General features: G+C 51.9%; 1 protein-coding gene across 3 annotated transcripts in view; it reads left to right on the top strand.

Moving 5' to 3' along the window:
- Window positions 1–26,942, top strand: part of PACS1 (phosphofurin acidic cluster sorting protein 1) — a 142,477-nt gene that overhangs the window by 105,308 nt on the left and 10,227 nt on the right. For all 3 annotated transcript variants that reach the window (XR_004351001.1, XR_004351002.1, XM_032639376.1), the window contains exons 3-19: window positions 6,169–6,258; window positions 7,391–7,516; window positions 9,905–10,049; window positions 10,287–10,378; window positions 10,473–10,553; window positions 13,071–13,130; window positions 13,930–14,090; window positions 14,454–14,547; window positions 19,037–19,117; window positions 20,745–20,860; window positions 20,999–21,134; window positions 22,410–22,514; window positions 23,217–23,323; window positions 23,996–24,150; window positions 24,285–24,395; window positions 25,034–25,136; window positions 25,548–25,590. Coding sequence is in view for 1 of the 3 variants with exons in the window: in XM_032639376.1 (XP_032495267.1) it covers window positions 6,169–6,258; window positions 7,391–7,516; window positions 9,905–10,049; window positions 10,287–10,378; window positions 10,473–10,553; window positions 13,071–13,130; window positions 13,930–14,090; window positions 14,454–14,547; window positions 19,037–19,117; window positions 20,745–20,860; window positions 20,999–21,134; window positions 22,410–22,514; window positions 23,217–23,323; window positions 23,996–24,150; window positions 24,285–24,395; window positions 25,034–25,136; window positions 25,548–25,590 (1,806 nt within the window). In the remaining 2 variants the exon portion in view is untranslated. The remainder of the gene's footprint in view (window positions 1–6,168; window positions 6,259–7,390; window positions 7,517–9,904; window positions 10,050–10,286; window positions 10,379–10,472; window positions 10,554–13,070; window positions 13,131–13,929; window positions 14,091–14,453; window positions 14,548–19,036; window positions 19,118–20,744; window positions 20,861–20,998; window positions 21,135–22,409; window positions 22,515–23,216; window positions 23,324–23,995; window positions 24,151–24,284; window positions 24,396–25,033; window positions 25,137–25,547; window positions 25,591–26,942) is intronic.

A 26,942-nucleotide genomic window follows, 5' to 3' on the forward strand; every position in this document is an offset into this window, starting at 1 on the left:
ATTTTTTTAAAGAAAGAATAAAGTACATTCATGCTACAATATTGATGAACCTTGAAAACATACTAAATGAAAGAAGCCAGTCACGAAAGACCACATGTTATATGATTCCATTTTATGAAATGTCCAGTATAGACAAATCCATAGAGTCAGAAAGTTAAATTAGTGGCTGCCTAGGGGTAGAGGGATGGGAAGGTTGGCAGAGTGACAGACAGCTAATGAGTATGGGGTTCCTTTTTTGGGTGGTGAAAATGTCGTAAAATTGATTGTGTCCTGGTTGCACGACTCTGAATATACTAAAAGCCACTGAATTGAACACTTTAAATGGGCAGATTGTGAGTATTTGAATTGTATTCTAATAAAGCTGTTATATACATAAAAAAATGACGCCCTCTCCTTAATAAATTGTTTTTGCTTTAGAGAAGATATTTTTCATAAAAATATTTTTATGTAAACACATAATAGGTTCATTACAGTTATTTTTAAATGAATTAATACATATTTTTAATATCTCAGTTTTTTGTTTTTTGGTTTTTTTGTGTTATGCGAGCCTCTCACTGTTGTGGCCCCTCCTGTTGCGGAGCACAGGCTCCGGACGCGCAGGCTCAGTGGCCATGGCTCACGGGCCCAGCCGCTCCGCGGCATGTGGGATCTTCCCAAACCGGGGCATGAACCCGTGTCCCCTGCATCAGCAGGCGGACTCTCAATCACTGTGCCACCAGGGAAGCCCAATATCTCAGTTTTAATTCCTAGTGTGGTAAATATTGAAAGATACATGTACATAAACAAAAGCTATTTGGGGTCCTCAATAATTTTTAAGAGTGTAAAAAGATCCTGAGACTGAAAAGTTTAAGATTAATCATTGTAGTGGAAGGAAAGAGACAATAAACATTAATTAATTAATTATTTTTAAAAAAGATAATTTTGAAATTGGACTCAAGTTGGTAGTGCCTGGCACCTGGAAGAAGCAAATACTGGGACCCGTGAAGGGCTAAATCTTTGGAGAAGTTGGCAAAGATGAGAACAGCACTGTGCCATGCTTCGAAAGCGCGTGAGCTGGCCACGATCCTGAGGCTGCACCGCAGCTACATCCTGTTATCCGCATGCGCAAGTTCATGTTCACAAGTTTGCGATTCAGATAATGCGTTTGGGATAGAAATGTTTACAGGTATTTATAGCATATATTTGGATAGTGAGAGTTCAAATAGTGAGGGCCACTGCTGTTGGAAGGTGATATGTCCCGGCGGGGGGCGGGGGATGTCAAATAAATAAAATACGGTGAAGAGGATGGAGCATGCCATGCCCTGGGGTGGAGGAAGTTACAAATCGTATGTGGTGGTCAGGGGTGGCCTCACTGAGAAGATGACTTTCATGCAAAGACTTTGAAGGAGGTGAGGGAGGAAGCTGTGCAAATATTGGGAGGAAGAACTCTGCAGGCGGAGGGAGAAGCCAAGGCAAGGCCCTGAGGCAGGAACCTGCTGGCAGGCTTACATCTGGCAGGGCGGAGAGGGAGTGGGGCGGCAGTGAGGCTGGAGGGGAGTGAGAGGAGGACATGAGGTCAGAGAGGTAGGGGGAAGGGTGTGCGCAGTAATGGCAAGGTCTCTGGCTTTCATTCTGTGTGAATTGGAGGGTTTTGAACAGGGAGGTGATGAGGTCGTTCTGGCTATGGAAGACAGACTGTAGGTGGGAAAGAGGAATCAAGAAGACCAGCTAAGGGGCTCTGACAGTGATTCTGGCAGGAGATGAGGGCGGCACCAGAGCTTTGGCCTCAGGGACTAGAAGGGTAGAAACGCCATTAAGTGAGATGGGGAAGACTGGGGAAGGCAGGTTTGCGGGGAAAGATCCAAAATTCAGCCTATCACATGGTGTTTGAGGCGGCTGTTACACATGCAAGGGGAGACAGTGAATAGACAGCTGAATATGTGAGTTCGGAGTTCAGGAGACAGGTCTGGGGGAGGGAAACAGTTTGGGGAATCATCAGCGTATCTGAGACCATAAGGTGGATGAGCTGCCCGGGAGTGGAGGGATCCGTTCCAGAGAAGAGGACAGGTCTAAGGATTGAGGCCACAGGCTCCCCAAGACTAGGATGTCAGGGAGGAGAGGAAGGACCTGACACGGAGACCAGGAAAGAGCAGCTGAGGGTGAGAGGAAATCCAGGAGAGTGAGTGTCCAGGAGGCCACATAAAGGGAGAGTTGCTGGAGGCGAATGAAGAGGAGTCCTCCTCATGGAGGTTATCGGAGACCCTGCCAATGGCAGTCGTGGCGGAGTTACAAGACAATGAGAGAAGTCTTCAAGAGCAAAAGTAGACAGCTCGGGCTTCCCTGGTGGCGCAGTGGTTGAGAGTCCGCCTGCCGATGCAGGGGACGCGGGTTCTTGCCCTGGTCCGGGAAGTTCCCACATGCCGCGGAGCGGCTGGGCCCGTGAGCCATGGCCGCTGAGCCTGCGCGTCCGGAGCCTGTGATCCGCAACGGGAGAGGCCACAACAGTGAGAGGCCCGCGTACCGCACACACAAAAAAAGAAAAACAAAAACAAAGTCAGAACAGTTAGCTGATTGTATGATTCTCTCCAGGCATGTTCAGCTGGGGCAGCTGGATTTGTACAGGGTTGTAATGTACCAAGTGAGCGCAGAGAACAGCAGCAGGCAGAGGCGCTAGGGTCCAGACTGACGGGGGCATTTAAGCTGAGTGAGGAGGAAAGAGGGGACAGCGGGCATGAGGAGGAGTGAAACATGGTGGGGGGAATCAGTGGATCGTAGGCCTGGTGGGTACAAGGGATTATTGTTGTTGACAAACAAGCGAGAGTGAGCTGGAAAGTTGGGAAGTAGAGATCAGAGAGTGGGGTGCATGGCACTGAGATGAGGCTTGGGTCGTCATTATCGGTAACCATAAGGCCCAGAGTGTGACCATGTGGGTGGAGGGGCTCAGACAAGGGTGAGGACGAGACCACTGGGAGAGGGAAACCACGGGGTTTAGGGGCCAGGACATTGGAAAGCGCACGTGTCGAAATCACGAAGAGGGACTTCCCTGGTGGTGCAGTGGTTAAGAATCCACCTGCCAATGCAGGGGACACGGGTTCGAGCCCTGGTCCGGGAAAAGCCCCCATGCCATGGAGCAACTAAGCCCATGCGCCACAACTACTGAGCCTGCACTCTAGAGCCCCCGAGCCACAACTGCTGAGCCCACGTACCACAACTACTGAAGCCCACGTGCCTAGAGCCCATGCTCCGCAACAAGAGAAGGCACTGCAATGAGAAGCCCGCGCACCGCAACGAAGAGTAGGCCCCGCTCACCACAACTAGAGAAAGCCCACGAGCAGCAACGAAGACCCAATGCAGCCAAAAAATAAAGAAATTTAGACAAGGATGCTTTCATCAGTAAGTTATATTATCGTTAAAAAAAAAAAAAGAAATCATGAAGAGTTACGGCGGGAATAGTGCTGGGGAAAGAACAGTGCGTGAGGAGCTAAAGTCAAGAAATGAGCAGGGATGCTGGCAGGTACAGACAAGAGCCACAGCCAGGAAGAGAGGCTAGACTAGGGGCATCCACTCAAAGCGGGAGTTTGGGGGAGGTGGAAGGGAGGGTGTTCTGGAGCTGCTGACAAGGAACAAGGAGGACCCTGCCCCACCCCCAAGCCCAGCAGTCAGCCCAGGAAGCAGTGTCTTCAGGGCGGAGCAGGTTTCAGCTGTGCAGTGTTTCTCAGCAGTGTTGTGGGGCTGTGCTGTGCCTCGTAGACCGGTCAGCAGCAGCCCTGGCCTCTACGCTCTAGAAATATCACGCACGCACGCACGCACGCACATACCCCAGCTGTAACAATCAAAAATGTCTCTAAATTTTGCCAAATGTCTCCTACCCCTGGTTGAAAACCACTGCTATATATCAACCACATTTTGGATTCTCAGCATTTCTGAGATTCATTGTCCAGAGACTTCTTAAATCCTAAGAGCCTACCTATATAAATTCAGGTGAAAACTTTGCCAAGACTCTTGTTTGTCATAGAGGTTACAGAAAGCATTATCTAACGCATGAGGCAGAGCGTCCTTTATTATTTTTAATTGGCATAATATAATGCTATTCTAATTTTAAAAGCATTGTGAAATACTACATTTAGGAGATTTTCCTTCATGCATTATACAAAATCTGTATTTTATAAAAGCAAAAATTAGAAATGGATAAGAAACCTAAAAGTTAAAACTAAATTTTCTTCATTCCTAAAGGAAAACAGAGTGGAATATCTACTCTAATACAGCAGAATAACTTCATTACTTGGAGTAGGCAGAGATTTCTTAGCTAGGACCCAGAATGCATTAACCATAAAGGAAAATAATAATAATAAAGTTGACCAGATCAAAATTAAATACTTCATCAAAAGATACTATTAAGAAAATGAATAGACAAGAAAATATTTATGGTGCATATACCTGGCAATTTCTTATATAAATAAAAAAACTTACGCCCGAATAACAAGATAAACAAAACAAAGAAGTTTGATCAGTCACGTCATAAATGGAGATTTACAGCTGACCAATAAACAGCTGAGAAGGTGCTGCGTGGGCTGAGTCCTCAGGGAGATGCAAATTGCAGCCACAGTGATGGACCTCTCTGCACGTGGCCAGTAGAATCCACGGGTCCAGGACAGACCGCGCTGGATGCAGCTGCAGGTGGAAAGTGGTACTAACACTTTGGAAATCAGTCTGGAGGTTTCTCATGAAGCTACATATGTGTCTACCCTAAGTCCCAGCCATTCCTCTCCTAGGTGTCAGCCCAAGAAAAAGAAGACACATCCACTTGTGTGGATGGCTTGTACAAGAATGGCAGCTTTAACCATAATGGTCCCAAACTAGAAACACTCCAAATGTGAAGTGTTCAGCGACAGGAGAACGGAAATCACATGTGTACATTCATGGGACAGAATTCTGCTCAGCAGTAAAAAGGAACAAGCTTTTGATACACTCAACAGCCTGTATGAACCTCAGACACATTATAAATGTTGGGCAAAAGAAGCCCGACTAGAATAGTACACACTGTATGATTCCATTTATATGGAATTTTAGAACAGGAAAAACTGACCTGTGGTGAAAGAACTCAGAACAGTGCTTTCCTCTGAGACAGGAGTGCAGGATTGACTGGGAGGCATCACAAGGGATTTTTCCAGAGTAATAACAATGCTCTACATCTTGATAGAGATGTGGGTTACACGGGTGTATACATTTACTAAGTCATCGATCTGTATACTGGAGATCGGGGCACTTCACTGTGTTAAATTAAACTCAACTTTTTTTTTAAGTTTTTTTTTTTTTTTTGCGGTACACGGGCCTCTCACTGTTGTGGCCTCTCCCGTTGCGGGGCACAGGCTCCGGACGCGCAGGCCCAGCGGCCATGGCTCACGGGCCCAGCCGCTCCGTGGCACGTGGGATCCTCCCGGACTGGGGCACGAACCCGTGTCCCCTGCATCGGCAGGTGGACTCTGAACCACTGCGCCACCGGGGAAGCCCTAAAGTAATTTTTATAAATATACTGGCATTCCTCAGGCTCTCCTGCTGATCTCTTTTTACATTGAGGAACAGTTTAGCCCAACTTTACTTTTAAGAGCTAAAAACACTATGGTGTTTAACCCAGCGTTAGGTTTGGTGGAGCGGGCGTGCTGTGGGGCACGGCAGGGGAAGCGGGGGCGGGGGGAGCCGCACTAAAAGGAAGAGTTCCTGGAAAAAAATTACACCAAAGCTGAGACTGGGAAGGTGAGTTGGTTAGCTGTGTACAGAAGCATGAAAGAATATCCAAGAAGAGAAAACAGCATGTGGAAATGCCCAGAGACAGGACAGTGTGGCCGAAGTGTCAGTTAGACGGGAGGAGGGCGGCTGGGGTGCCATGGGGAGAACTGCCACGCCTTGGGGTGCAACACCACTGCCTCTCCCTCAGGAGCGGTGGGAGAGGAGAACTCAGATGCAATAACAAATCATTTTCATGTGAAAACCCTTTGCAAACGGACAGCATAATACATGTAAAATCACATCTTTGGTAGTGGTTTGATTGTGATCAAGTACAACAAAAAGACTGGTGGAATACTTGAACTGGTAAGAATCTTTGTAGAGTTTAGATGTTGCTTGCAAACAGTATTTCTTTTGGTCTGATTTTTGGTGATACAGCTTTGACCTATTTTTTCTTGGTTTCAGGGTTCAAAAAGGATTCTTCGCTCCAACGAGATCATCCTTCCAGCCAGTGGATTGGTGGAAACAGAGCTCCAGTTAACCTTCTCCCTCCAGGTGAGAACCTGCTCAGTCTTAGGTCATTAATATGCCATGTCCAGCCCAATCCCGAACAGTCCTCTAATCTGGAGACTGTTTTATCCGAAAACAGCCATAGCCCAATGATTTAAAGTCACCTAGAGCTTCTGTGGCTGGCCTGGAGGACCAGAGCAATCACCCAGACAGCCACAGCAAGGGCGCCGAGACCCAGATGGGCTGCTGAAAAGTACACCACAAATCGTTCTTTTTTTTTTTTTTAATTGCAGTATAGTTGATTTAAAATGTTGTGTTAAGCTGCTGCATAGCACAAGGAGATCAGCTCAGTGCTTTGTGATGACCTAGAGGGGTGGGATAGGGAGGGTAGGAGGGAGGCTCAAGAGGGAGGGGATAGGGGGATATATGTATACATATAGCTGATTCACTTTGTTGTACAGCAGAAACTAACACAACATTGTAAAGCATTTATACTCCAATAAAGATGTGAAGTAAATAAATGAATGAAAAGCACTAAAAAAAAAATAAAATGTGTTAATTTCTCCTGTACAGCAAAGTGATTCAGTTATACATATATGTGTGTGTGTGTATACATTCTTTTTCATATTCTTTTCCATCATGGTTTATCACAGGCTATTGAATATAGTCCCCTGTGCTCTACGGTGGGACCTTGTTGTTTATCCATCCTGTATGTAACGCTTTGCCTCTCATTCTTCTTCCCCTTTTCCTCAGACAGAGCTGTTAACCCCACCATCCCACCACACTCGGCCCCGTCTCCTCTCCTTAGTAATCCACGCCGTGCCCCCCAGCAGAGGCGGATGCTTCAGTCTTGTTTTGCCCGCATACTGCAACCTCCATCCCTTCCCTTCTCCTCCTTATCTGTCCCGGTATGTCTGTCTCTCCGCCTAACGCCAGTACCCCAGGTTGCAGTGCACGGACACCTGATTATCTGGCAAGGGAGGAGGCTGTTTTCTGAGTGTGTGTGGACCACCCCGCTGCGGAGTGGAAACCAGGCGCTCCCCTCGCCCCTATCACCCCCTCGTGCAGCTGGGAGCCAGTGAAGCACAGGAAGGTGGCACGTCCTCTCGCAGCACCAAGACCCACCGAGGACCCAGTTGCTGATTAACTGTGCTCGGCTCTGTTTTGTGCTCGGCAGTACCCTCATTTCCTGAAGCGAGATGCCAACAAGTTGCAGATCATGTTGCAGAGGAGAAAGCGGTACAAGAACCGGACCATCCTGGGCTATAAGACCCTGGCCGTGGGGCTCATCAACATGGCAGAGGTGAGAGAGGGCGGCCTCTGGACAGTCAGCCTTTCGGAGCCTACGAGAGACACCGGCCCAGCCAGTGATTTTCCCAGCCTGCTGTTTGGGTGTTTTATTCTGTGTTACAAATTAATTCTTTTATTGGAAATTCAGGACGCACTTCTTTTTATCGAGAACTTTCTCCCTCATGAAAAGTTTTTTCTTTAACCTTTAAAAAAATGTCAAACTTAGAGAAAAGTTGTAAAAAATAGTATAAAGAATTCCCATCTACCCTTCACCCAGATTCTTCAGTGTTAACACATCTGCCTTATTCTCTCCTACATACGCGTTATGCATGTTGTTTTCTTTTCTGAACCACCGAAAGTAAGCTGGCGCCCCATCACATGTAGTTAATACGTACTGTGTCTACCATGAAGATCAGGGCATTAGCACCGACACAGGGTTGCCATCTAACCCGCAGTCCCCACCCCGGTCATGCCAAGCGACTCAGGGATGTCCTTTGCAGGCCCAGGGTTTCATCTGGGATTAAGGGCTGCACTTAGCTCTTGTCTCATTAGTCTCCCTCGACCTGCAGTCCCTTGGATTTTCTTTGTCTTTCTTGCCCTTAACATTTTTTAAGAGTACAGGCTCTTTATTGAATGTGCCTCAGTTCAGATTTGTCTGATGTTTTCTGGAGATTTACATTCAGCTTCTGTGTTTTTGGCAGAATTATTGCAAGCAGTAATGCAGGCAGCACCCTGTGTTGATTTGTTCCGTTACTGGTGAGGCTAACTCTTATCGCTTGGTTAATTTAAGATGGTGTGCACCAGGATTTCCAGTATAAAGTTAAGTAATACATATTTTGTTCTTACCAATGAAAAAAAAAATTTTATAGGGAGGAGATATTTTGAGCCTATGTAACAGTTTCTTATCCCCTCATATCTTCACCAAGTAGTTTTAGCCTCTATTAATGATTCTTACCGGAATCAGTCATTACTTGGACGTTTGCCAGACAGTGAATTTCCATTCCTTCTCTATTTATTAGTTGGCCGTCTGCTGTAAGATACAGCTTTCCCTTCTTCCCCACTTACTGATTGATTCATTTCTTTGTATCAGTTATGGATCTGTGGATTCCTCTTTAATTCAGTGGGGTTTAGTCTGCTACTATCCTTATTTATTTTGATGCTCAAATTTTCTCGAATTTGGCCAGTAAGAGCCCCTTCAAGCTGATTCCTATATCCTTTTTTATATGCCTCATCGTTCTTTACATGCTTCTTTACTTTCTGGTACAAAATATTACAGGCTCATCATGTACTTTCCCTGACCCAGCCTCAGAATGAACTGATCCTCCAAAGAGCCCTGGTTCCTTGTAGTGGAGAATGGTATTTAGAAACCAAGATCTGGATGCTAGAGGTGCTCGTTTTCCCAACTGGGGTATCATTGCTTCTCCTCCCTCTCAGCAGATGGAGCTAGGAAATACATGTATACATATGCATACGCATGTGTATATATATGCACATCGTATCTATTTCCACTTCTGTATCTATCTGATCATGAGCTCACATTCCAGTCAGTTCCAATCAGCACCTTTGGGGTTCCTCTAGCTTTTCTGCTTTTCATGTTTTTAATTCCCTTCTCAGTATGTTTGCTCATTTGTGCGGCTTCCCTATATGCCTGGTGAATCTTCTCAGCCCTGACCAAGGGGAAGAGGAAAGGGGCCACAAATCAATTTTAAAACCTATTTCTGTATTTTAGAACATCAAGTAAGAAACATTTTGTGTCCATAGTAAAAGGCGAGATAGTCCCAGCCCATCTTTCTGTCCTCTTCATGTTTTGTGTCAGAAAGAGGGCCTGGGGGGAGTGAAGTATGTGGATGGCACGTTTTGCCAGCTGTGTCAAGCCCTTATTGCCTGGCACAGGTGGCCTGGTACAGGTGGCCACGGTCTGCAGGCCAGCCTCACGCAGCCTTGAGAGCTAGTTTCTCTGTGAAAGACGTAAACTAAAATGCAGTCCTAGAGATTAGCAGTCATTTTCAATCTCAGGCCTTGATTTTTATCTCTAAGCACGTGGCCTGACCCGTGGCTGACACTTCTGGAGGTAGTTTTAAAGTGAGACCGGGGACTTCCCTGGCGGTCCAGTGGTTGGGACTCCGTGCTTTCACTGCGTGGGCCCTGGTTCAGTCCCTGGTGGGGGAACTAAGATCTCACAAGCCACGTGGCACAGCCAAAAAGGAAAAAAAAAAAAAAAGGTAAAGTGAGACAGGCAATAGGAGAACGGTAGGCGTGAATCTGAAAGATAGTGAAAAAGAAAATGTGTTAGCAGAACACCGCTCCCAGTGGCTCGCCTGTCCGTTGGGATGTGTGAAAACGGGCTGCTCTGCGGCACTGTCCGTAGTGAGGTGTGTCCGTGGCCACCCCGTGCTCGTAGGTGATGCAGCACCCGAACGAAGGCGCCCTGGTTCTCGGCCTGCACAGCAACGTGAAGGATGTCTCCGTGCCTGTGGCAGAAATAAAGATCTACTCCCTGTCCAGCCAGCCCATTGACCATGAAGGAATCAAATCCAAGCTGTCTGGTAGGACATGTGCGGTGTTGGGAAGCCCTCCCCGTCACCTGATCTCCATCCCAGGAAAGCCTGACACGTTCCTAGGAAAGAGGAGCTTAGAGCTCCCTGGAAATGAAAGGGGGTCGGGGCCCTCTCCTCCACCCCGGCCGCGTTTCCACTTGAGGAGAGCATGATTCCAGCCAGCCAAAGCCTCTTAGACCAGATCTTCGCCCTGCGAGGTCATCTTATTAAGGTGTCTGTTTCCAGACCGTTCTCCTGATATTGACAATTATTCTGAGGAAGAGGAGGAGAGTTTCTCATCAGAACAGGAAGGCAGTGATGACCCACTACACGGGCAGGTAACTTTCCACAGCCCCTCAATAAAGTGGCCGACAAGCAGTTACAGACCTTCCTAGGGTTTCCCAACCTCATTCCATCCCCCTACCCACTTAGGACCTGTTCTATGAAGATGAGGATCTTCGGAAAGTAAAGAAGACCCGGAGGAAACTAACCTCAACGTCTGCCATCACAAGGGTGAGCCTCCAAGGTCCGGGGAATGTTTTAGCAGAGATTTGCAATCTGGGGGTAGGATGGGAGTGGTGTATGCAGACTTCCTGGGAACTTTTTAACATCTGCACAGGGCCACGCCCTCAAGGCTTGTGATACACCCCTTGGTACCTCCACCTCCACTGCCAGCTAATTAAGCATCACTGTTGCAGAGAACCAGCGTTCCTGATAGGAGCGTGTTATATTCTTCAGGTTATCTTAGGATAGAAGAAAGGTTGAGAAACCTTGTTGCAGACTTTGGAACAGATGCTTCCTTGGGGAGCAGAACCCCTCAGACACCCTCCCTCCCTTCTCCAGGTGATTACTTCAGGTTTCGTACTGTCCACCACACAGATAAGTCCAGTCCTCTCTAGGAGCATCTCCATTTGGAATCATTTGTTGAACTAACCCAGAACTAGTAGGCTAGTGCTTGGAACTGTGGGCTTGCTACAGTGCCTGCCTTAATGGATCCAGAACCATAGAGACCAGAGGCCTTTAGATTGTGTCTCCTGCATGCAATCTCCTCAGGAGTCACTACTTTTGGTGAAATGAGATGCTTAATACCCGAATTTCTAGGTTAACTTTGACCTCTTCTGGGGTTCCCGTGCCAGAGTTCGGGGGAGTCAAAAGTGCCAGGAGCTTTTTGGAAGAGAAGTTCACAGTGTCATTTGTCCCCAGAGGCATCCTGATTCTCCCTAGCGCAGAGCAGCCCAGGGACCCCAAGAGCAGAGATTCCCGTCACCTTCAGGAGTGAAATAAGTGGAGGCCAGACCTTCCGAACATGTCGTTATCTGAGCCTGGTCCACCGTGAAACACGCTGTCCTCTCTCCAGGCGTCCTTGGGTATCCCTGGGCTTCAATGTATAATAAATCCTCAAGGCTGAGGCCTTGATCCCCCCACCGGATGACGACTAGAGCGCGTTGGAACTGTTTCATCGTCCTCAGGCTTCTAATCCTCGATAGGCGCTCCTAGGCCGGGTAAGGCCCATCCTGGCCTCCAGCCCACCCTGTGCTCTGACGATGGCAGAGGCTGGAGGTCACTCTCTGTTGTGGCTCCTCCTGCTAAGTGTTTCTTTTTCCTGTGCTGTAACCACAAAGAGGCCCCGTTTTCTTCCCAAAGGTGCCCCCTGGAGCGATATAAATCGCCTCTTCCTGTGGTCGCCTCCGTAGCTTCACCGGTTATACGACCAGAGCTCAGTGCTCCTTTGACACCCACTCCCCGAAAAGTGTTTTTATTTTTTGTGTTAACTGCAGGCACTTTCCAATCAGACTTCCAGAGTAATTGTCCTTTCACTCCTGCCTCCCATGCACACGAATCCTTCTCTCCCCACCAAGAGCACTTTGTCCTAGACATGTTAATTGACTCGGCGTTCTCTGAACCGTCTTCTGCGTCTCGGTCGCTGTGGCTCTCGTTCCTCCTCTGCTGTGGGTGCCCTTCCACCTTGGGGAGCCCCGCCCTTTCTTGAAGGCCCAGCTCAGTCTCACCCACAAGTTAGTCTCCCCCATCCCCAGGCGGTGAGTCTGTCATCCCGTCAGGAGGTGCTGAGGGCCACAAGCTAGTCGCCGTGCCTTGGGTTGGACACGTAGAGATAAAGAAGGCCCGGTCCGTGCCGTCAGGGAGCTCACAGTGTCCAGTGACACAGACACATCTACACAAGTGACCGTAACCCCGTAGGGCAGGCGCCAGACGAGCTCTGCGTCAGGGGCAGCGATGGCCCTAAGGGGAAAGTGACCGGCTCTGAGCAGGACAGCTTCGCGGGCAAGATGCCAGGAGATGGGTTTTCTAAGAGTAAATAGAACTTCGCCAAGTAGATCTGGGGACATGTTTAGTCAAGGCAGAAGTTACCATGTAAATGGCCCAGAGGGGTGCCAAGTCGTAAGCAGTTAGTTCCCACCTAAGCGGGGTGTGAGGAGTTGGGTGGTGGGTGAGGCCAGGGTCAGGCAGAGCCAGCCCTCAGCAGACACAGGGTGACACCGAAGTTCTTGAGGCTCTGGGGCCAGTGAAGGCCTTTCATCTGGGGAGTGACGAGGTGAGATCTGCATGTGGAACAGTCGCAGTGGACTCTGGAGGGAATGAGACTGGAAGTGGGGTGGGAGGAGCTAGTTGAGGGTGGTTGGTGGCCCCAGAGAGGGGCGAGGAAGGAGGCCGGACGGAAGCAGTGCGGTTTCGGGTGGACAAGAGGGTAGGAGTCAGCACCCCTGGGCTGAGGGTCGGGGGAGACTCCGGGTTCAGATTCGGTGACTCCTCGGTGCCTGGGTGACCAGGAGGGGGAATGCACAGCGCAGAGGGTGAGCTCTGTTTTGGAAACCTCGAGTTTGAGGAACCTGTGTGTATACAGGTGGCTCTCACCGTGGTTCTGAAGTTCTAGAGAAAGGGATGAGCGGGAGGTGACCGTGGGCAGTTACTGGGCTGGGGGCATGGCCCCGGTTCTTCACCAAAGCCGGCCCTCGATCACTCTGCCGACTGGGCTGCTGGCTGAGGACTACTGTGGCTTTGTCCCTACAGCAACCTAACATCAAACAGAAGTTTGTGGCCCTCCTGAAGCGGTTTAAAGTTTCAGACGAGGTACGACCCCTTACTCCCGAGCTGGATGGTGAGTAGAATTCCCAGAGTTTCACCCTCCTTCCTCGGGCACAGTCTGGAGTCAAGATTCCAGGAACCCCACGTGAGGGGGTAGCTAAAGGAGGGCTTTCCGCTACTTGAAAAGAGAAGGAAAGATTTACATGTAGCACCCAAGGTTCCATGGTATTCGAAGCAGGGGCACATGCTTCTGCCCAGCTTTCGGGTGTGGGGTGTCCAGCACAGATCCAGTTGCTATCGTTCAGGTTTCCCTCCTGCCCCGAGGGGAACATCGTGAGTAGCAGCCTGTGAGGTGGGGGCCTCCTCCATGGCGTCAGCGACTGGCCGCTAAGAGAAGCAGTGCATTCCCTGGGCTCGCAGGCCTAGAGCCAGTTTTCATGGGCTCTCTTCTCAGTGGACTGAGACAGGGATGGAGATTTGTCCCCTGCGGGCTCTAGAGGAGGCCAGCATGAGCCCGCCAGGGCCCCAGGCGTCTGGGTTTCCCTGCGCCAGTTCCTCGGGAGAAGTACCGTCTGAGCCCCACTCTTCTTCCTGACGCCGGGCACTAGTGGGGAGCACTAGGGAGGCTCTGAGTGGGGACTGTGGCCTCACCACATCCCTGCTCTCAGGATCAAATCACAGAAAGCACACCAAGACCACCCTGATGAGCGTGAAACTATGGCACGTCCCTTAAGGGGACTGGGTAGGGAAGCCAGTGGGGCCTGCCCAGGAGGAAGGAGATTCCCGTCTGCCATGTTGTTAATAGGGGTAGCCCCAGACTCCAAGGTTTTGTTTTCTCCCACAGGTGGGCTTTGGGCTGGAACACGTATCCCGAGAACAGATACGAGAAGTGGAAGAAGACTTGGACGAGCTGTATGACAGTCTGGAGATGTACAATCCCAGCGACAGTGGTCCCGAGATGGAGGAGACAGAGAGCATCCTTAGCACGCCAAAGCCCAAGCTCAAGTGAGGCCCGCACCCCCTCTGTCACACTGTCTCTCTAGGCCGTGGCAATCTCCTAGACTCCCCTCCCTCACCCCCGTCCCAACCATTACCCGGGAATCTCGGTTCCTCACCCCTTCTGAACTGCCTGCCGTCTGGATAAAGCTCGCTGCTTTAGCCTCTAACCGACAAAAGCCCCGATAGGACTCTCCTGAAGTCCTTCGGTCCAGGTCCCTACTGGTCCAGCCTCTGCTGTGTCCTTCCTCGCTGGCATCCTCGAAACCCGGGTTGTCGATCTTTCTTGAACACCAGCCCTGCCCGGCTGTCCGTGAGCTGCTGCTCTGGGCCCTGGCGGCCACTGACCCTGGCTGTGCTTCTTTGCCACAGGCCCTTCTTTGAGGGGATGTCGCAGTCCAGCTCACAGACGGAGATTGGCAGCCTCAACAGCAAGGGCAGCCTCGGCAAAGACACCACCAGCCCTGTGAGCAAGACCAATGGCTGTGGGGTGTGGGAGTGGGACCAGGGGAGAGTCAGGGCTTAACACTGGGCCCTGTGCTCCTGGCTCATTTGGGACCTACGGGCCATCTCATCTTGTTTCAGCCTCAGTTGTCATCTCAGTCCTGCTGGGCTCTTAGTGCTCTGACGATATTGCTGTGGCCAGGCGGGTGTTCTTTATGGTCTGTTCCCGCCATGACCTGGCGCCTTCCCTCCCGGAACACGCAGTGCCTCAAGACCTCTCCCTTGACGCCCGTCATGCGGTAGCTGGGAGTGTGGCACCCAGCCAGTGGTGGTGATTCTGCATCCAGGCTGGGGAGAGGGTGGATGCAAAGGGGCAGGAAGGCCCCAAGGCCTGTTCAGGAGAAATTACATGGGCTTGATTCAGAAAGTGAGCAGTGCCCTCGAAGAATTTAGAACTCGGTGGGCTGGTTTCCATTTTGCCTGGCGAGCCAGAGGGAAAAGGAGCTGTCTACTGCAGCACCCCAGAGCCCCGCATCACCCCAGGACCACGCTCTGTCCCTCTTTGGGAAGGCTCTCCCCAGCAGTGGATCAGGGGCAGAGGCCCGGGTTGATGCTGTACCCGCCTCGGGCCCTAGGAAGCTGCCCTCCCCCTTGTTTATGACCAAAGGCAGGATGACGTGTCTGATTTTTGTGGTTTTCGGTTTGCTTTGAAAGCCCAGTGTCTTCTCTGTAGATCAAAAAAACTGAATCCTTTAAGTCCTTCTGCTCTTGCCGCTTTAACAGAGGGAATATAAAACTCACCCTGCGCGTAGGTATTAATTGTGAGGAAACGACCTGAGGCCTGTGAGGCTCTCCATCCCCTGAAAAGCGTTGTCTATGGAAGGGCTGCCTGCCGCTGGTCCCAGGTGTCTGCGGACCGTCAGCTCATGGACTGCCTGCTGCCACCAGGTGGCGCTGTCGTCCACGTAATCCCTCTCCCTGCTGAAGGCGCCGCAGGGTGATCCGGCCCTAGAACAGCGGCACCACGTGGCCTTAGCGAGTAAATGTGGGATGGGAAATGGCAGCCCCCGCCGAGAATCCCTCCACCGAGAAACCTCAGGCCCGCCACTTGCAGACCGGGCACTCTCAGCCTTTCCAGCCCAGGTTCATATGATATGGGGCTGAGGAGGCCTTACCTGACTCGTTCTGCTCAGGATGTGGCTTGGGGCTGCTCGTTCTCACAGGGGGCTGCTGGATGGCCCTGCTGAAGCATCACTGTCCATGTGGACAGATCATTGGTCCCTGGAGCCAGTTTCCATAGCAAGTATAAATACAAGGGATGACTCTTCTAGAGAGAAACCTGGGACCTGGCCAGGGGAGGACTGTCTTACAGTGTCCTAGGAATGCAGAACAAGGGCCCTACTGTAACACAATGCAATCAGATTTTAAATGAGATTAATACCCCAGAAATGCTAAGCGTGACACCTAACATGTGGTGACCGCCCAATAAATTTTAGGGATCGTCGTTACTAAATCAGTAAGAGAAACTACTCTCTACTAATGAAGCTGTTTCTGGGTCGATAGAATTTGTAGGTTCTACATTTAGTCTCAGCTGCATGGCTTACAAAATTTAAAGAGAAAAATCACCTTGATGCTCTGGGCCTCAAGTGCCTTATTTGTGAAGTAAAGGAGTTGGCCCAGGAGCCCAGTTAGCTCAAAAGTCAATGGAGTATCAGTCTTTACAGTGTGATGGCCTAAGGATCCCTGTTCAGGCCAGACATTTCTTTGGGGCAGGGTAGGGCTGGTTTGAGAGCACATGCTCTGGAGTCAGACTTCTGGGTTTGAATCTTGGCTCCATCACTCCACTGACTGTGTGATCTGGGCAGTTACCCAGACTTCGTGTCCTCATCTACAAATTGCATGTAAAAAGGACATGCCTTACAAGGCAGTGTGAAGATCCAGTGCGAAAATGCAGCTAAAGCCTCCAGCATGGCGCTTGATTGATGGTTGGATTGATTTATGGCATGGGGAGCATTAGTAAATGGAAGCTGCTTTGCCATTGTTATTACAGACCCTGAGAGCCGTTCCAGTTCTGGACTCCTGAAATTGATAGAATCTAGATGTCTTTTTAGTGAGTTCTTCAAATTCTGGTTCCCTGGGCCAGATTTCAGACTTTGCTGGTTCTCTGTGATATTTCTATTTTGAAGAGCCCCATATGTCTTGATGTGGGTGTGGAACTTTGGAATCCTTTAGTATGAAAGACACTTTGGAAACTACAGAGCGAGGCTGTGCTCTTACACAGAGAACTTCTAAACGTATTAGGGAAAACATACGGGGATGGTGCATCCATAGGCAGGCGTGCACATACTGCCCAGCTCTTGTCCTCTCTTCCCTGATTTCCCAGCCTGTTATTCATTTATTTTTCTTAACCTTCCTTTTTGTTCCCCAAATTTCAGAGGATTCAGTTTTATCACTAGAACCAGAAGGAATTTCTGCTGATACAAATTATTACAGCTGTTGAGTTTTCCCAAGACTTGAGCACACAGTAGCAACATAATTTTGTTCTTGGAGCAGATAACAGTAGGCCCCGACAGCGCTTCAGTTGGGGCGGCCAAGAGATGGAGACTTTCTGCCAGGACTGCCTGCTGCTAAAAGTTGCTAATTCCACAGCACTGTAACTAATGGTGCTAGAGACCAGTACTTGGTAAAATTGAGAGCCTAAAGTGCCACCGCGCTCTGCCCCCTCCACGTGCGCGCACACGCGCGTGCGCACGCACACACACACAAGCACGTGCACCCCCTGCAGCAGCAGCCAGCGTCGCCCCCAGGCACAGCGCCTTGCACCGCCACACCTGCCTCAGAGCCACTCAGTTAGGCAACAGAGCTACTGCGCTGCTGGGGTGAGAAGAGCCTAAAATATTTATAGAAGCAGGAAGAAGAACTGGGAGAATCGGGAGTTTGCTCCCGGTGGGGCTGACTGAAACATGCAGAAGAGTCAGTGCACAGCCCGCAGGTGCCCCACCCCGAGTCCACCTTAGAGGGCTTGGCACATCTCAGCACAGCGCTGTGCCGTGAAGCACTGCCCTCCTCTCGGAGGGCCGACCACAGGGCTGCTGCCTGAGAGCCTTCCAGTAGGACGGTGTTATCGCCCCGGTTCCTTCTCTTTAAAACGTGTTTAATTCACTTGTCATGCTGAGGTCCCAAATTGAGTGAAACCATCTTCAGTCTTAAGTCTGATGAAGAGTTCTCTGGGAGCGTGGACTCTGTTATCATCGGTTATTCATACAGACAATGTGTAAATGAGCTAGCAGTGCAATCCGGAGGCAACCTGCTGTGCGTGGCTCTGAGCAAGCCGTCTCCCCCTCGGGGGTCACAGGGTCTGGATAAAGTGTGTTAGGTTAGTTTTGCAGACGGCTCAGAGCAGTGGTCCTCAACCAAGGGTGATTGTGCCTCCCAAGGGACATTTGGCGAGGACTAGAGACATTTTGGGTTCTCACAGCAGGGGTGATAGGGGATAAGGGGCTGCTCCTGGCATCTAGTGGGTGGAGGCAGGGATGCAGCGCAAATCCTGCACACGATGCCCCTGAGCAAAGAAAGACCCGCCCCAGATGTCGGCGGTGCCCACGTGGAGAAACGCTGGTTTAGCGTATGGTGTGGGCCTACTTTTGTGGTCCTTGTTCATTGGTTTGCTGAGTGGCCCCTTGAGCTTATTAGGCCATTTCTCTGTACTCTGTTATTTACTCAGAGAAAAGGCTTTGGGTCATTGGGAGGAGGTGGGATATCCTTGATCCTTTCTGATTCCCTGGTTCCCCACAAGAACCAGAGACCCACTGAGGCCAGGACCTTCCCCATAGCTAAGATCCACAACCCGCAACTGCTTATGATTTTGACATTGGTGTCTGCACAGCCAGAAGCAGCATTAGCAAGTGTGGAAAATCCGGTTATGTATCTGTATTTGCAAAGTACATTTTTAATATTTATGAGAAATGCTAATAAAAGTTGGGGACAAAGGGAGAATTATTTCACACCTAAATGGCTTAGTATATTCTGTTTGAGGGTTTTCCAGATGTTTCTACCAAGCAAAAAGCATTTGGCTACCGTGGATGTCTTTAGTCTCGAAATCAAAGACGTGAACTCTGAGATTCCCCTTTCTTCTGAGCAACTCTGACAGCAGAATAGGCCCTGTGTGCCCCTCCTGGGCAAGGGTGTTTACCGAACCCAGGGTTAAGACTGACAGATCCCACAGCCATGCCACCTGAACGTTGAGCTTCTCTTTCCTGGTGACATCTTGTGAGAGTCAGAATTTCTGGGTTCCGCATCTCACTGTGTTATTAATTTAATGATCGCAAAATAACTGACTTTTCCGAAGCTCAGTTTTCACAAAAATATGCTCCTAGTAAGATGAAAGTCCCAAAGATTTTATGAGGTCTTCAGATTAAGTGAAAGTATTTTAAGCTTCCAGGGGACCTAGAAAACAGGTTAGAGTGGTGGTTATTTGGATTGATGATGGCTAATTATTATAATTTTTGCAGATGGAATTGGCTGCTTTAGAAAAAGTCAAATCTGCTTGGATTAAAAATCAAGATGACAGCTTGACTGAAACAGACACTCTGGTATGTATGGTTTGGGCTCCTGTTTCAGCTGTTTAAAGTAGTCTTTGGTACCTTTAGAAACAAAGGCAAAAAGATCCTGATGACCACCCTGAAACTTTGGCTTAACTCTGTGCACTTGTGAATGTCCTGCGTGCCCTTCCTCCCAGAATCCTTACCTGTGGAATATAACGCTGTTCCCCAAACTAGTAAACTAGAAATGTCCCCATTCTGCCCTTTAGTTAGATCTGACAAGTGCTAATTTAGATAATTTCTCACTATCTGTCACCCTCGTTTACTTCTCAGATACGATGACCAGTATCTTCCCCCGAAAAACCATCCCTTCCTCCAGGTTGCTTTTACAATGGCCAGACAGCCCACAGCATTAAGTCTCCAAGTGATTACTAGTCAGCTCCTCTAGTCAGCTAAGAGATGTTGGAGCTGCTCAGGGATGCATGGGATGGATCGGCTGGGGTGCCCAATTTAATTACACACAGGTTGAAATTCCACACACATACACATGTTGAGCACTGAAGGTGCAAAAATGAGAACACCATGGATCCACCTCCGGGAGGAAAGCCAGCCGGGGCACACCTGGCACAGAGGCTCTGTGGGGCCCGGGAAGGACAGAGCCATTCACCTGGGGGGAGGGCGTCTGAGCTGGGCCCGCAGGTTCTGCCACAGTTCAGCCGGTGGGACTGGAGGCCGGACCCAGCAGATGGGAGGGAACAGAGAACTTGACCGAATACCATCTGGGGGTGTGCTGCACATCCGCCTTTCGGTGGGAGCTGCTAGCTGAATGGAGTCCGAGGAGGAATTGTCTCAGGCTTATGTTTCCTGTGGTAAATAATGCTGCATTAAGGGTCTGGTGTCTGACAAAGCCTTAGGTTGGATCCAACATTACTGTAGTTCACCCGTAATCCCAGTAACCCATCTTCCACTTTGGCCCATACTGCACAGCGGTTGTTTCAAAATGAAGTTCCAGGGGCTTCCCTGGTGGCGCCGTGGTTGAGAATCCTCCTGCCAATGCAAGGGACACAGGTTCGAGCCCTGGTCCGGGAAGATCCCACACGCCGCGGAGCAACTAAGCCCGTGCGCCACAACTACTGAGCCTGCGCTCTAGAGCCCGCGAGCCACAACTACTGAAGCCCACGCGGCTAGAGCCCGTGCTCTGCACCAAGAGAAGCCACTGCAATGAGAAGCCCGCCCACCGCAACGAAGTGTAGCCCCCGCTCGCTGCAACTAGGGAAAGCCCGCGCGGCAGCAGCGAAGACCCAACGCAGCCAAAAATAAATAAATAAATTTTTATTTTTCAAATGAAGTTCCAGTCATGTCACTTCCTGAGTGAAACACTCTCCTTCCCACCTAGAGAAGCTAGATCATCAGCCCAGGTTTGTGGGCTGTCAGTTCATAAATGTAGGGTACAGATTGAATAGCAGGAGATGGTGCCCGGTACAGTGGGTACACCCAGCTAAATTAAAGTCACAGTGTCCTCGTCAGGTGGGGAAGGAGTTGTAGAACCCTGTGCTTCCTGGAAAAGAGAGCAAGGGACTGACTTTCTCGTGACGGTCATGGGCCCTGGCAGGAACCACGAGGCTCCCGTGGTCACCGAGGGGAAGTAACCCTCACTGCTTCCTTTCCTCCGTGGCAGGAAATCACTGACCAGGACATGTTTGGAGACGTGAGCGCAAGTCTGGTTGTGCCAGAGAAAGTCAAAACCCCGATGAAGTCCAGTAAAACGGACCTCCAGGGCTCTGCCTCTCCCAGGTACTCAGGGTTGGAAGAAGCTCCTAAAGCGTCGGGTAGAACGAGGGAAGCCCAGCAGGAGGGGCCTCAGGAAGAGGGGGCAGGCCATGGCTCTGGGTCAGGGGGCTGTTTAACCGCCTCCTTCCACGTCTGTGGCAGCAAAGTGGATGGGGTTCACACCCCCCGGCAGAAGAGGGGCACTCCCCTGAAGGAGCGGCAGCTCTCCAAGCCCCTGAGTGAGAGAACCAACAGCTCCGACAGCGAGCGGTCCCCAGACCTGGGCCACAGCACGCAGGTACCCCGGCCTGTTGGGCGCCCCTGGACCTTGGTTTCTGTTCCGTTGTCTCCTTGGGCGGTTGGGTGAAGAGGAGTGGGGAGTACTTTGAACGGCTCTGAATAAAGTCTTGAAGACAGACGTAAAGGGGGAAGTCTAGCATGCTTGTTATTTGCTGCTGCTGAGGAATTGGGGGGGAGCCGGGGACGGAGCAGGAGACTCTGGCTCATTCTGCCCCCATCAGACCTTAGTGGAGACTGTGCGGGGACAGTGGTTCTAGGGACAGCAGCCATCGGCTCTCACGGGACGTCGGCTCTGAGCTCTGATACCCTTAGTGCTGCTGTGGGCCAATTAGAGTGGTTTCAAGCTGGCACGTCAACAGTATTAAAATGTTTTGATTGAGGGCTTCCCTGGTGGCGCAGTGGTTGAGAGTCCGCCTGCCGATGCAGGGGACACGGGTTCGTGCCCCGGTCTGGGAAGATCCCACATGCCGCGGAGCGGCTGGGCCCGTGAGCCATGGCCGCTGAGCCTGCGCGTCCGGAGCCTGTGCTCCGCAGCGGGAGACGCCGCAGCAGTGAGAGGCCCGCGTACCGCCAAAAAAAAAATGTTTTGATTGAAAGATCTAAGAGTGGCTGGGGCAGGCACAGAAGGAACTGGCCCTCGGGAGTCCTGTTCCCTCTGAAGGTCAGTCTCCGGGGGAAGGATTTTCCCTCGACAGACCTCCTGCTCTCCTGAGGTCAACAGCAGGCCCATTCGTTTCCCTGATACCTATCATTGGAAGGGAAGTTTGTGTCCATGTGGCTTCCTGAGCTGACGCTCTTATAGCTGAAAATGAACCCGGGACTAGAATAGCCCGGTGCCTGGGGTGAGGTATTGTCCTTCTTGTTAATCACTGTTCCTGAAATACCTTTGTTCCCTGTGCCGGGGGCGCTCCCCACACAGCCTCCTTGCTGCTCTCATTAGTTCTCTCCCCGGCGTTGCCCTCGTTTTCCATCCTGTGAGCGCCTGCTTGCTGTCTTCCTCCTCCTCTCCTGCTGCCCTGCTTCATTACCCTTCGGGGTCCTTCCTGCTCTGGCAGGACGGCCAGCTGTGCCCCTGGCGCACCAACCTGTGTTCTGAGGCCTCGCTTTGCTTGTTCCTGATCCCCCTCCTTCCCCTTATGCTCTGGCCGGTGGGATACCGGGTCTCCCGCACAAGTCCCTGGTAGCTGTTCTCTGAACACCCCTGCCCCAGGAATTCTCAGCCCTCCCCTCAAGCTCCCTGGGGACTGCCCAACAGACGCTTTTGTCCTTGTAGATTCCGAGAAAGGTGGTATATGACCAACTGAATCAGATCCTGGTGTCGGATGCAGCCCTCCCAGAAAATGTCATCCTTGTGAGCACCACTGATTGGCAGGGCCAGGTAAAGCATCGAAGGTCGCAGGGCTGTGGAGGAGAGATTCTGGGGAGCAAGAGACAGATTTGAAAGGCAAGGTGTGGGGAAATAGGAAATCACCCCGCTTTCTCAGGCCTCCCTGCCCCGAACTTAGCCCACAGTTCTGGACTCTAGTCCCAGTCCCGTCGTCTTCCCACCTGTGGGGCTTAAATCACCAATTTTCCATACCTCGGTTTCCTCAGCTTTAAAAACACAGCGGTATCACCTGTCATGCCCGCCTTCCTGGCCCTGCGTCTCAGGCAGCATACCGGAAGGGAGGTGCCTCGAGGAGCACCAAGTGCTGTGAGACGCCAGAGGCGCCCTGGTTTCCACAAAGTCCGCTCGGCAGGGGCAGGGCAACAGCAGCCCCTGTCCCTCCCGCTCCCGTCGTCCACCCGGTTAGATCCCGGGGCCACCTAGCATGTGGGCGACAGAGGCCGCGTTAGAATCTAATGTGCCCTAGGTCTTCCCACATTTCTGTATGAGCCCATCTACGTGGGGTCCGGCCCCACCTTCTCCTTGCTGGCTGCCAGAAGCCTGACCTTTGCCCGGCTGTGATCTGAATGACAGAGGATGGGGCCCTGCAGCTCGGTCTGGGCCTCGCTGCCCTCTTGGCCTGTGGGGAGGCAGTGCCCCTGCTGCGTGGCCTCACCTGTGTCCCTGCTCCTTTCCCTCCCCCACCCCACACAGTATGTGGCAGAGCTGCTCCAGGACCAGCGGAAGCCCGTCGTGTGCACGTGCTCCACGGTGGAGGTCCAGGCCGTGCTGTCCGCCCTGCTCACCCGTATCCAGCGCTAGTAAGGGCTCGGCTCTTCTCCTGCCCTTTGGGGTTCCCTCTGACCTCATCCTCCCACCCTGATTTCTAAGCAGTGAGAGGACCTCCTGACCTTATCAGACCAAGAATTCGTAATTGGTACCTGGTTGGGCAGCGTCAGACCGCGGTGTTCTGATGCCCCTGCTGGCCCCAGAGGGTTGGGGTGAAAATGTCACCTTCCTGCCCGCCTGCCTCCCCGTCTGGCCCCCTGCCACACCTTGAGTTGCCTCGTCCTCTTCTTAAACCTATGACGAAGAAGGCCGGGCAGAGAGAGCCCAGGGTTTTACAAGACCTTTTACTCCTGTCCCTCCGACTACCCAGAGTCGGGGCCTTCCCTCCGTGGGAAAGAGCTGCGGGCGTTCCCGGGTGTCTGGGCTCATGCCCACTGCCAACCCCAGGGCACTGCTGAGTTGTCTCCCCGTGAGCCTCAGCCAATTCTGCCTGCCTTCTAGACAGTTCCCGGTCCTCTCTGATCCTGGGTTTCTCTCTGTTTGCAAAAGCGCTGTGGTTTATTGCCTCTCCCTGTATTATTTTGTTTATTGGTTTGCTTTTTCCCATGGGCTGTTGAGATCAAGTGAAGTCTGAGCTTGGGGCCTTCCTCTGAGCAGGACGCAGGCCCACCTGACCTGGCCATGCCTCTCCCCTTGCTTCCCAGCTGCAACTGCAACTCCTCCATGCCGAGGCCGGTGAAGGTGGCAGCGGTGGGCGGCCAGAGCTACCTGAGCTCCATCCTCCGCTTCTTCGTCAAGTCGCTGGCCAGCAAGACCTCCGACTGGCTGGGCTACATGCGCTTTCTCATCATTCCCCTCGGTAAAGGCTCAGCAGGGCCCACTCCTGAAGCGGGGTGGTGGTGCTGGGTCCCAGGAAGTGACGGGCAGGGAGACTGTCACTGGGCCATCATTCACCCCCTCACCAGCTCTCCTTGTCTGGTTTCCACCTCCCAGGTTCTCACCCGGTGGCCAAGTACTTGGGCTCCGTCGACAGTAGGTATAGCAGTACCTTCCTTGATTCTGGCTGGAGAGATCTGTTCAACCGCTCAGAGCCCCCGGTGTCAGGTAACGGCCCCTCGTGAGGGACCAAGACAGAATGTGGCCTGATCTCCGGAGAGCCGGGGCAAGGGGCATGCTGCTTCTCCTCCCCGTGGCGTGTTCGTTTTTTTTCAATACTTATTAAAAGGAGGCCCATTAAGCGCAGCCCTTCCACTCTGGGTGTGTTTAGTCTCTGCCGTTTGCTCTGCACAGCTGGAAACGAGGGCCGTGAGGGTGGCAGGGAATATGAATAACGCTCCTGAAAGACAGAGGAGAGGTGGCAGGGATGGGCGCGCAAGCTTGGGCTCTGCGGGGCCGGGGGGTGGTCAGTGCTCCCACAGGCCTTGCAGGGAGTGCCAGGCAGACGTTGGATGGGGAGGGCAGGCTGCTGCAGTGGTTCCAAGGTTGCTGCAAGCAGAGACAGAGGCGGAGGGGGTGGCGAGCCGAGCCTGGGAGGGGCAGGCTGGGGAGGACAGCACGCAGATCAGATGGGAGGACGGCTCTTTGCTCCATGATTCGTTAGGTTCAAGCCAGTGGGTCTTTAGAGCCCTTTCTCTGCCTCAACTCCTGGGGTCTTCTGGTGGGACTCAGGAAGGGGGCTCTCGGAGAGGGTTTTCGGGCTCACCTGCTGAAATGTTGGCGTTTGTCTCTTGGCTTCTCTGCAGAGCACCTGGACGTGGTCGGGCGGGTGATGCAGTACGTCAGCGGCGCAGGCGTGACGCACCAGCTGCCCGTGGCGGAAGCCATGCTGACCTGCAGGCACAAGTTGTAAGTTGACCGAGGGGTTTCTTAAAAACAGGTTGGGTGGGCTAGATAAATCTTAGGTCTCCTTTGCTTTTTCATACTTTCCTTCTCCCTACCCTATTTCCCTTGGTAAGAACTCAAGAGGATATGAGAGTGTTTTTTGCTGCCTCCCCCCAAGGCGTTCCCTTCCTTGCCTGGGCCTCCCCACCCGTGTGGGCGCCCCTCAGTACAGACACGGGAGCAGTGGTAGAGTGTGCAGAATCGGAGCTTTTGCCTCCATTTGGTGGCTCCTCGCGCCATCCTGAGGCGCCATGGGAAGATGTTGCGTAGTGTCTGGACTCCCTTAAAGCCACAGTAAAACATGGAAAGCTGTGTCCCCATCTCTCCACGACGTCTCACCCCCCAACTGTAAAGCTTTCCTGTCTCTCCCAACAGCCCTGATGAAGACTCGTATCAGAAGTTTATCCCCTTCATTGGCGTGAGTACAACTCCCCTGTTCTCCGTACCCCACCCCCCCGTTCTCCTGGCCTTCCTGTCCTGCGCGTGCACACGTATGCATGCACGCACACACACACACACACACACACACACAGAGGACTCATCTAGACAGCGGTTCCCATCCGGAGGCGATTTTGCCCCCAGGGGACATCTGGCAGTGTCTGGTCTGGAGACAAGTTTGGCCATCACAGCTGGGGACGGGGTTGGTACCGGCATCTCATGGGTGGAGCCCAGGGACGTGCTAACCATCCTGCAGGACACAGGACAGGCCCCCGACAGACAGTGATCCAGCCCTGAGTGTCAGCAGTGCCGAGGTGAGGGAGCCCCAGGCTGGGACAGGCACCAAGCTGTTCCTTTCAGTGTCCTTTCCCTATCAGGGGCCATCCCCAGCTCACCACGGGTATCTCATGTTTATTACACCAGGCGCTGAACTTGGTGCCGTGGCCTAGGGAGTGATGTCCAGGGCATTGGTTCTACAGGCTCCAGGGAAAAGAAAGCTGCCTCAGGGATAACGATAGATGATATTCGTAGAAGTCCGAGGAGTCGGTAGCCTTCAGAGTCGTGTGGACACCAAGCGGAAGAGGCTCTTTCCTCCTCCTGCTTAGTCAAGGCAGAGTCTCTACACGAGCGGATCTTGAACATAAAAGGAAAACCTCTTGGGTGTCTTTGGTGTCAGGTGGTACCGGCCTTTGCTGCACAAAGGCCTAGGCCACAAGGCAGAGACCGACCAAGAGAGGGCGCGCAGAGGGGACAGAGCCGATGTCCTCCCGGGGCCAAAGCACGACACAGACGCATGGCTGAGAACTCTGATTTCCATTTGCAAGACGATTGAGTTTCTCTTCCAAACCAGCTGGTATCTTTTCCTACAGTCTCCCTGAGGATCCTCCCAGCTTCTAGGGGAGATGGGGCATGTGCGGGTGAGGGGCCCAGCTCCCACTGTCCCTGTTCTCTGTTCGTCCCAGATCCTGGGCATCTCGAGAGATCTTGGGAGAGGCCTGATCCTGGGGAGATCCTCCGTAAAGCCTCCTGTCTGCCTGGTCCAGTCAGTCCCCATTAGCCACTGGGGCTGCTCCCACAGCCCCGCTGGAGGCCCGGGGCCGTGGCCTGTAGCCGAGGCTGGCAGTCTGACCCACATCTTTGTGGAGCTGTGGGATCTTCATGGAGCTGGGGGTCACTGCCTACTCCAGCCTCACAGCAAGACAGAGGGATAGAAAAAATTAAAAATTCAAACAAACAAAGGAGCTGGCAGCCTCGTGCAATGCCAGAGGAGTGAGGGGAGAGGAGTTGTGTCCAGAAGTTCAGAGTAACGATGTGTTACTTTCTGGGAATTAA

This window comes from Phocoena sinus, chromosome 8 (assembly GCF_008692025.1).
Source record: "Phocoena sinus isolate mPhoSin1 chromosome 8, mPhoSin1.pri, whole genome shotgun sequence".
NCBI lineage: Eukaryota > Metazoa > Chordata > Mammalia > Artiodactyla > Phocoenidae > Phocoena > Phocoena sinus.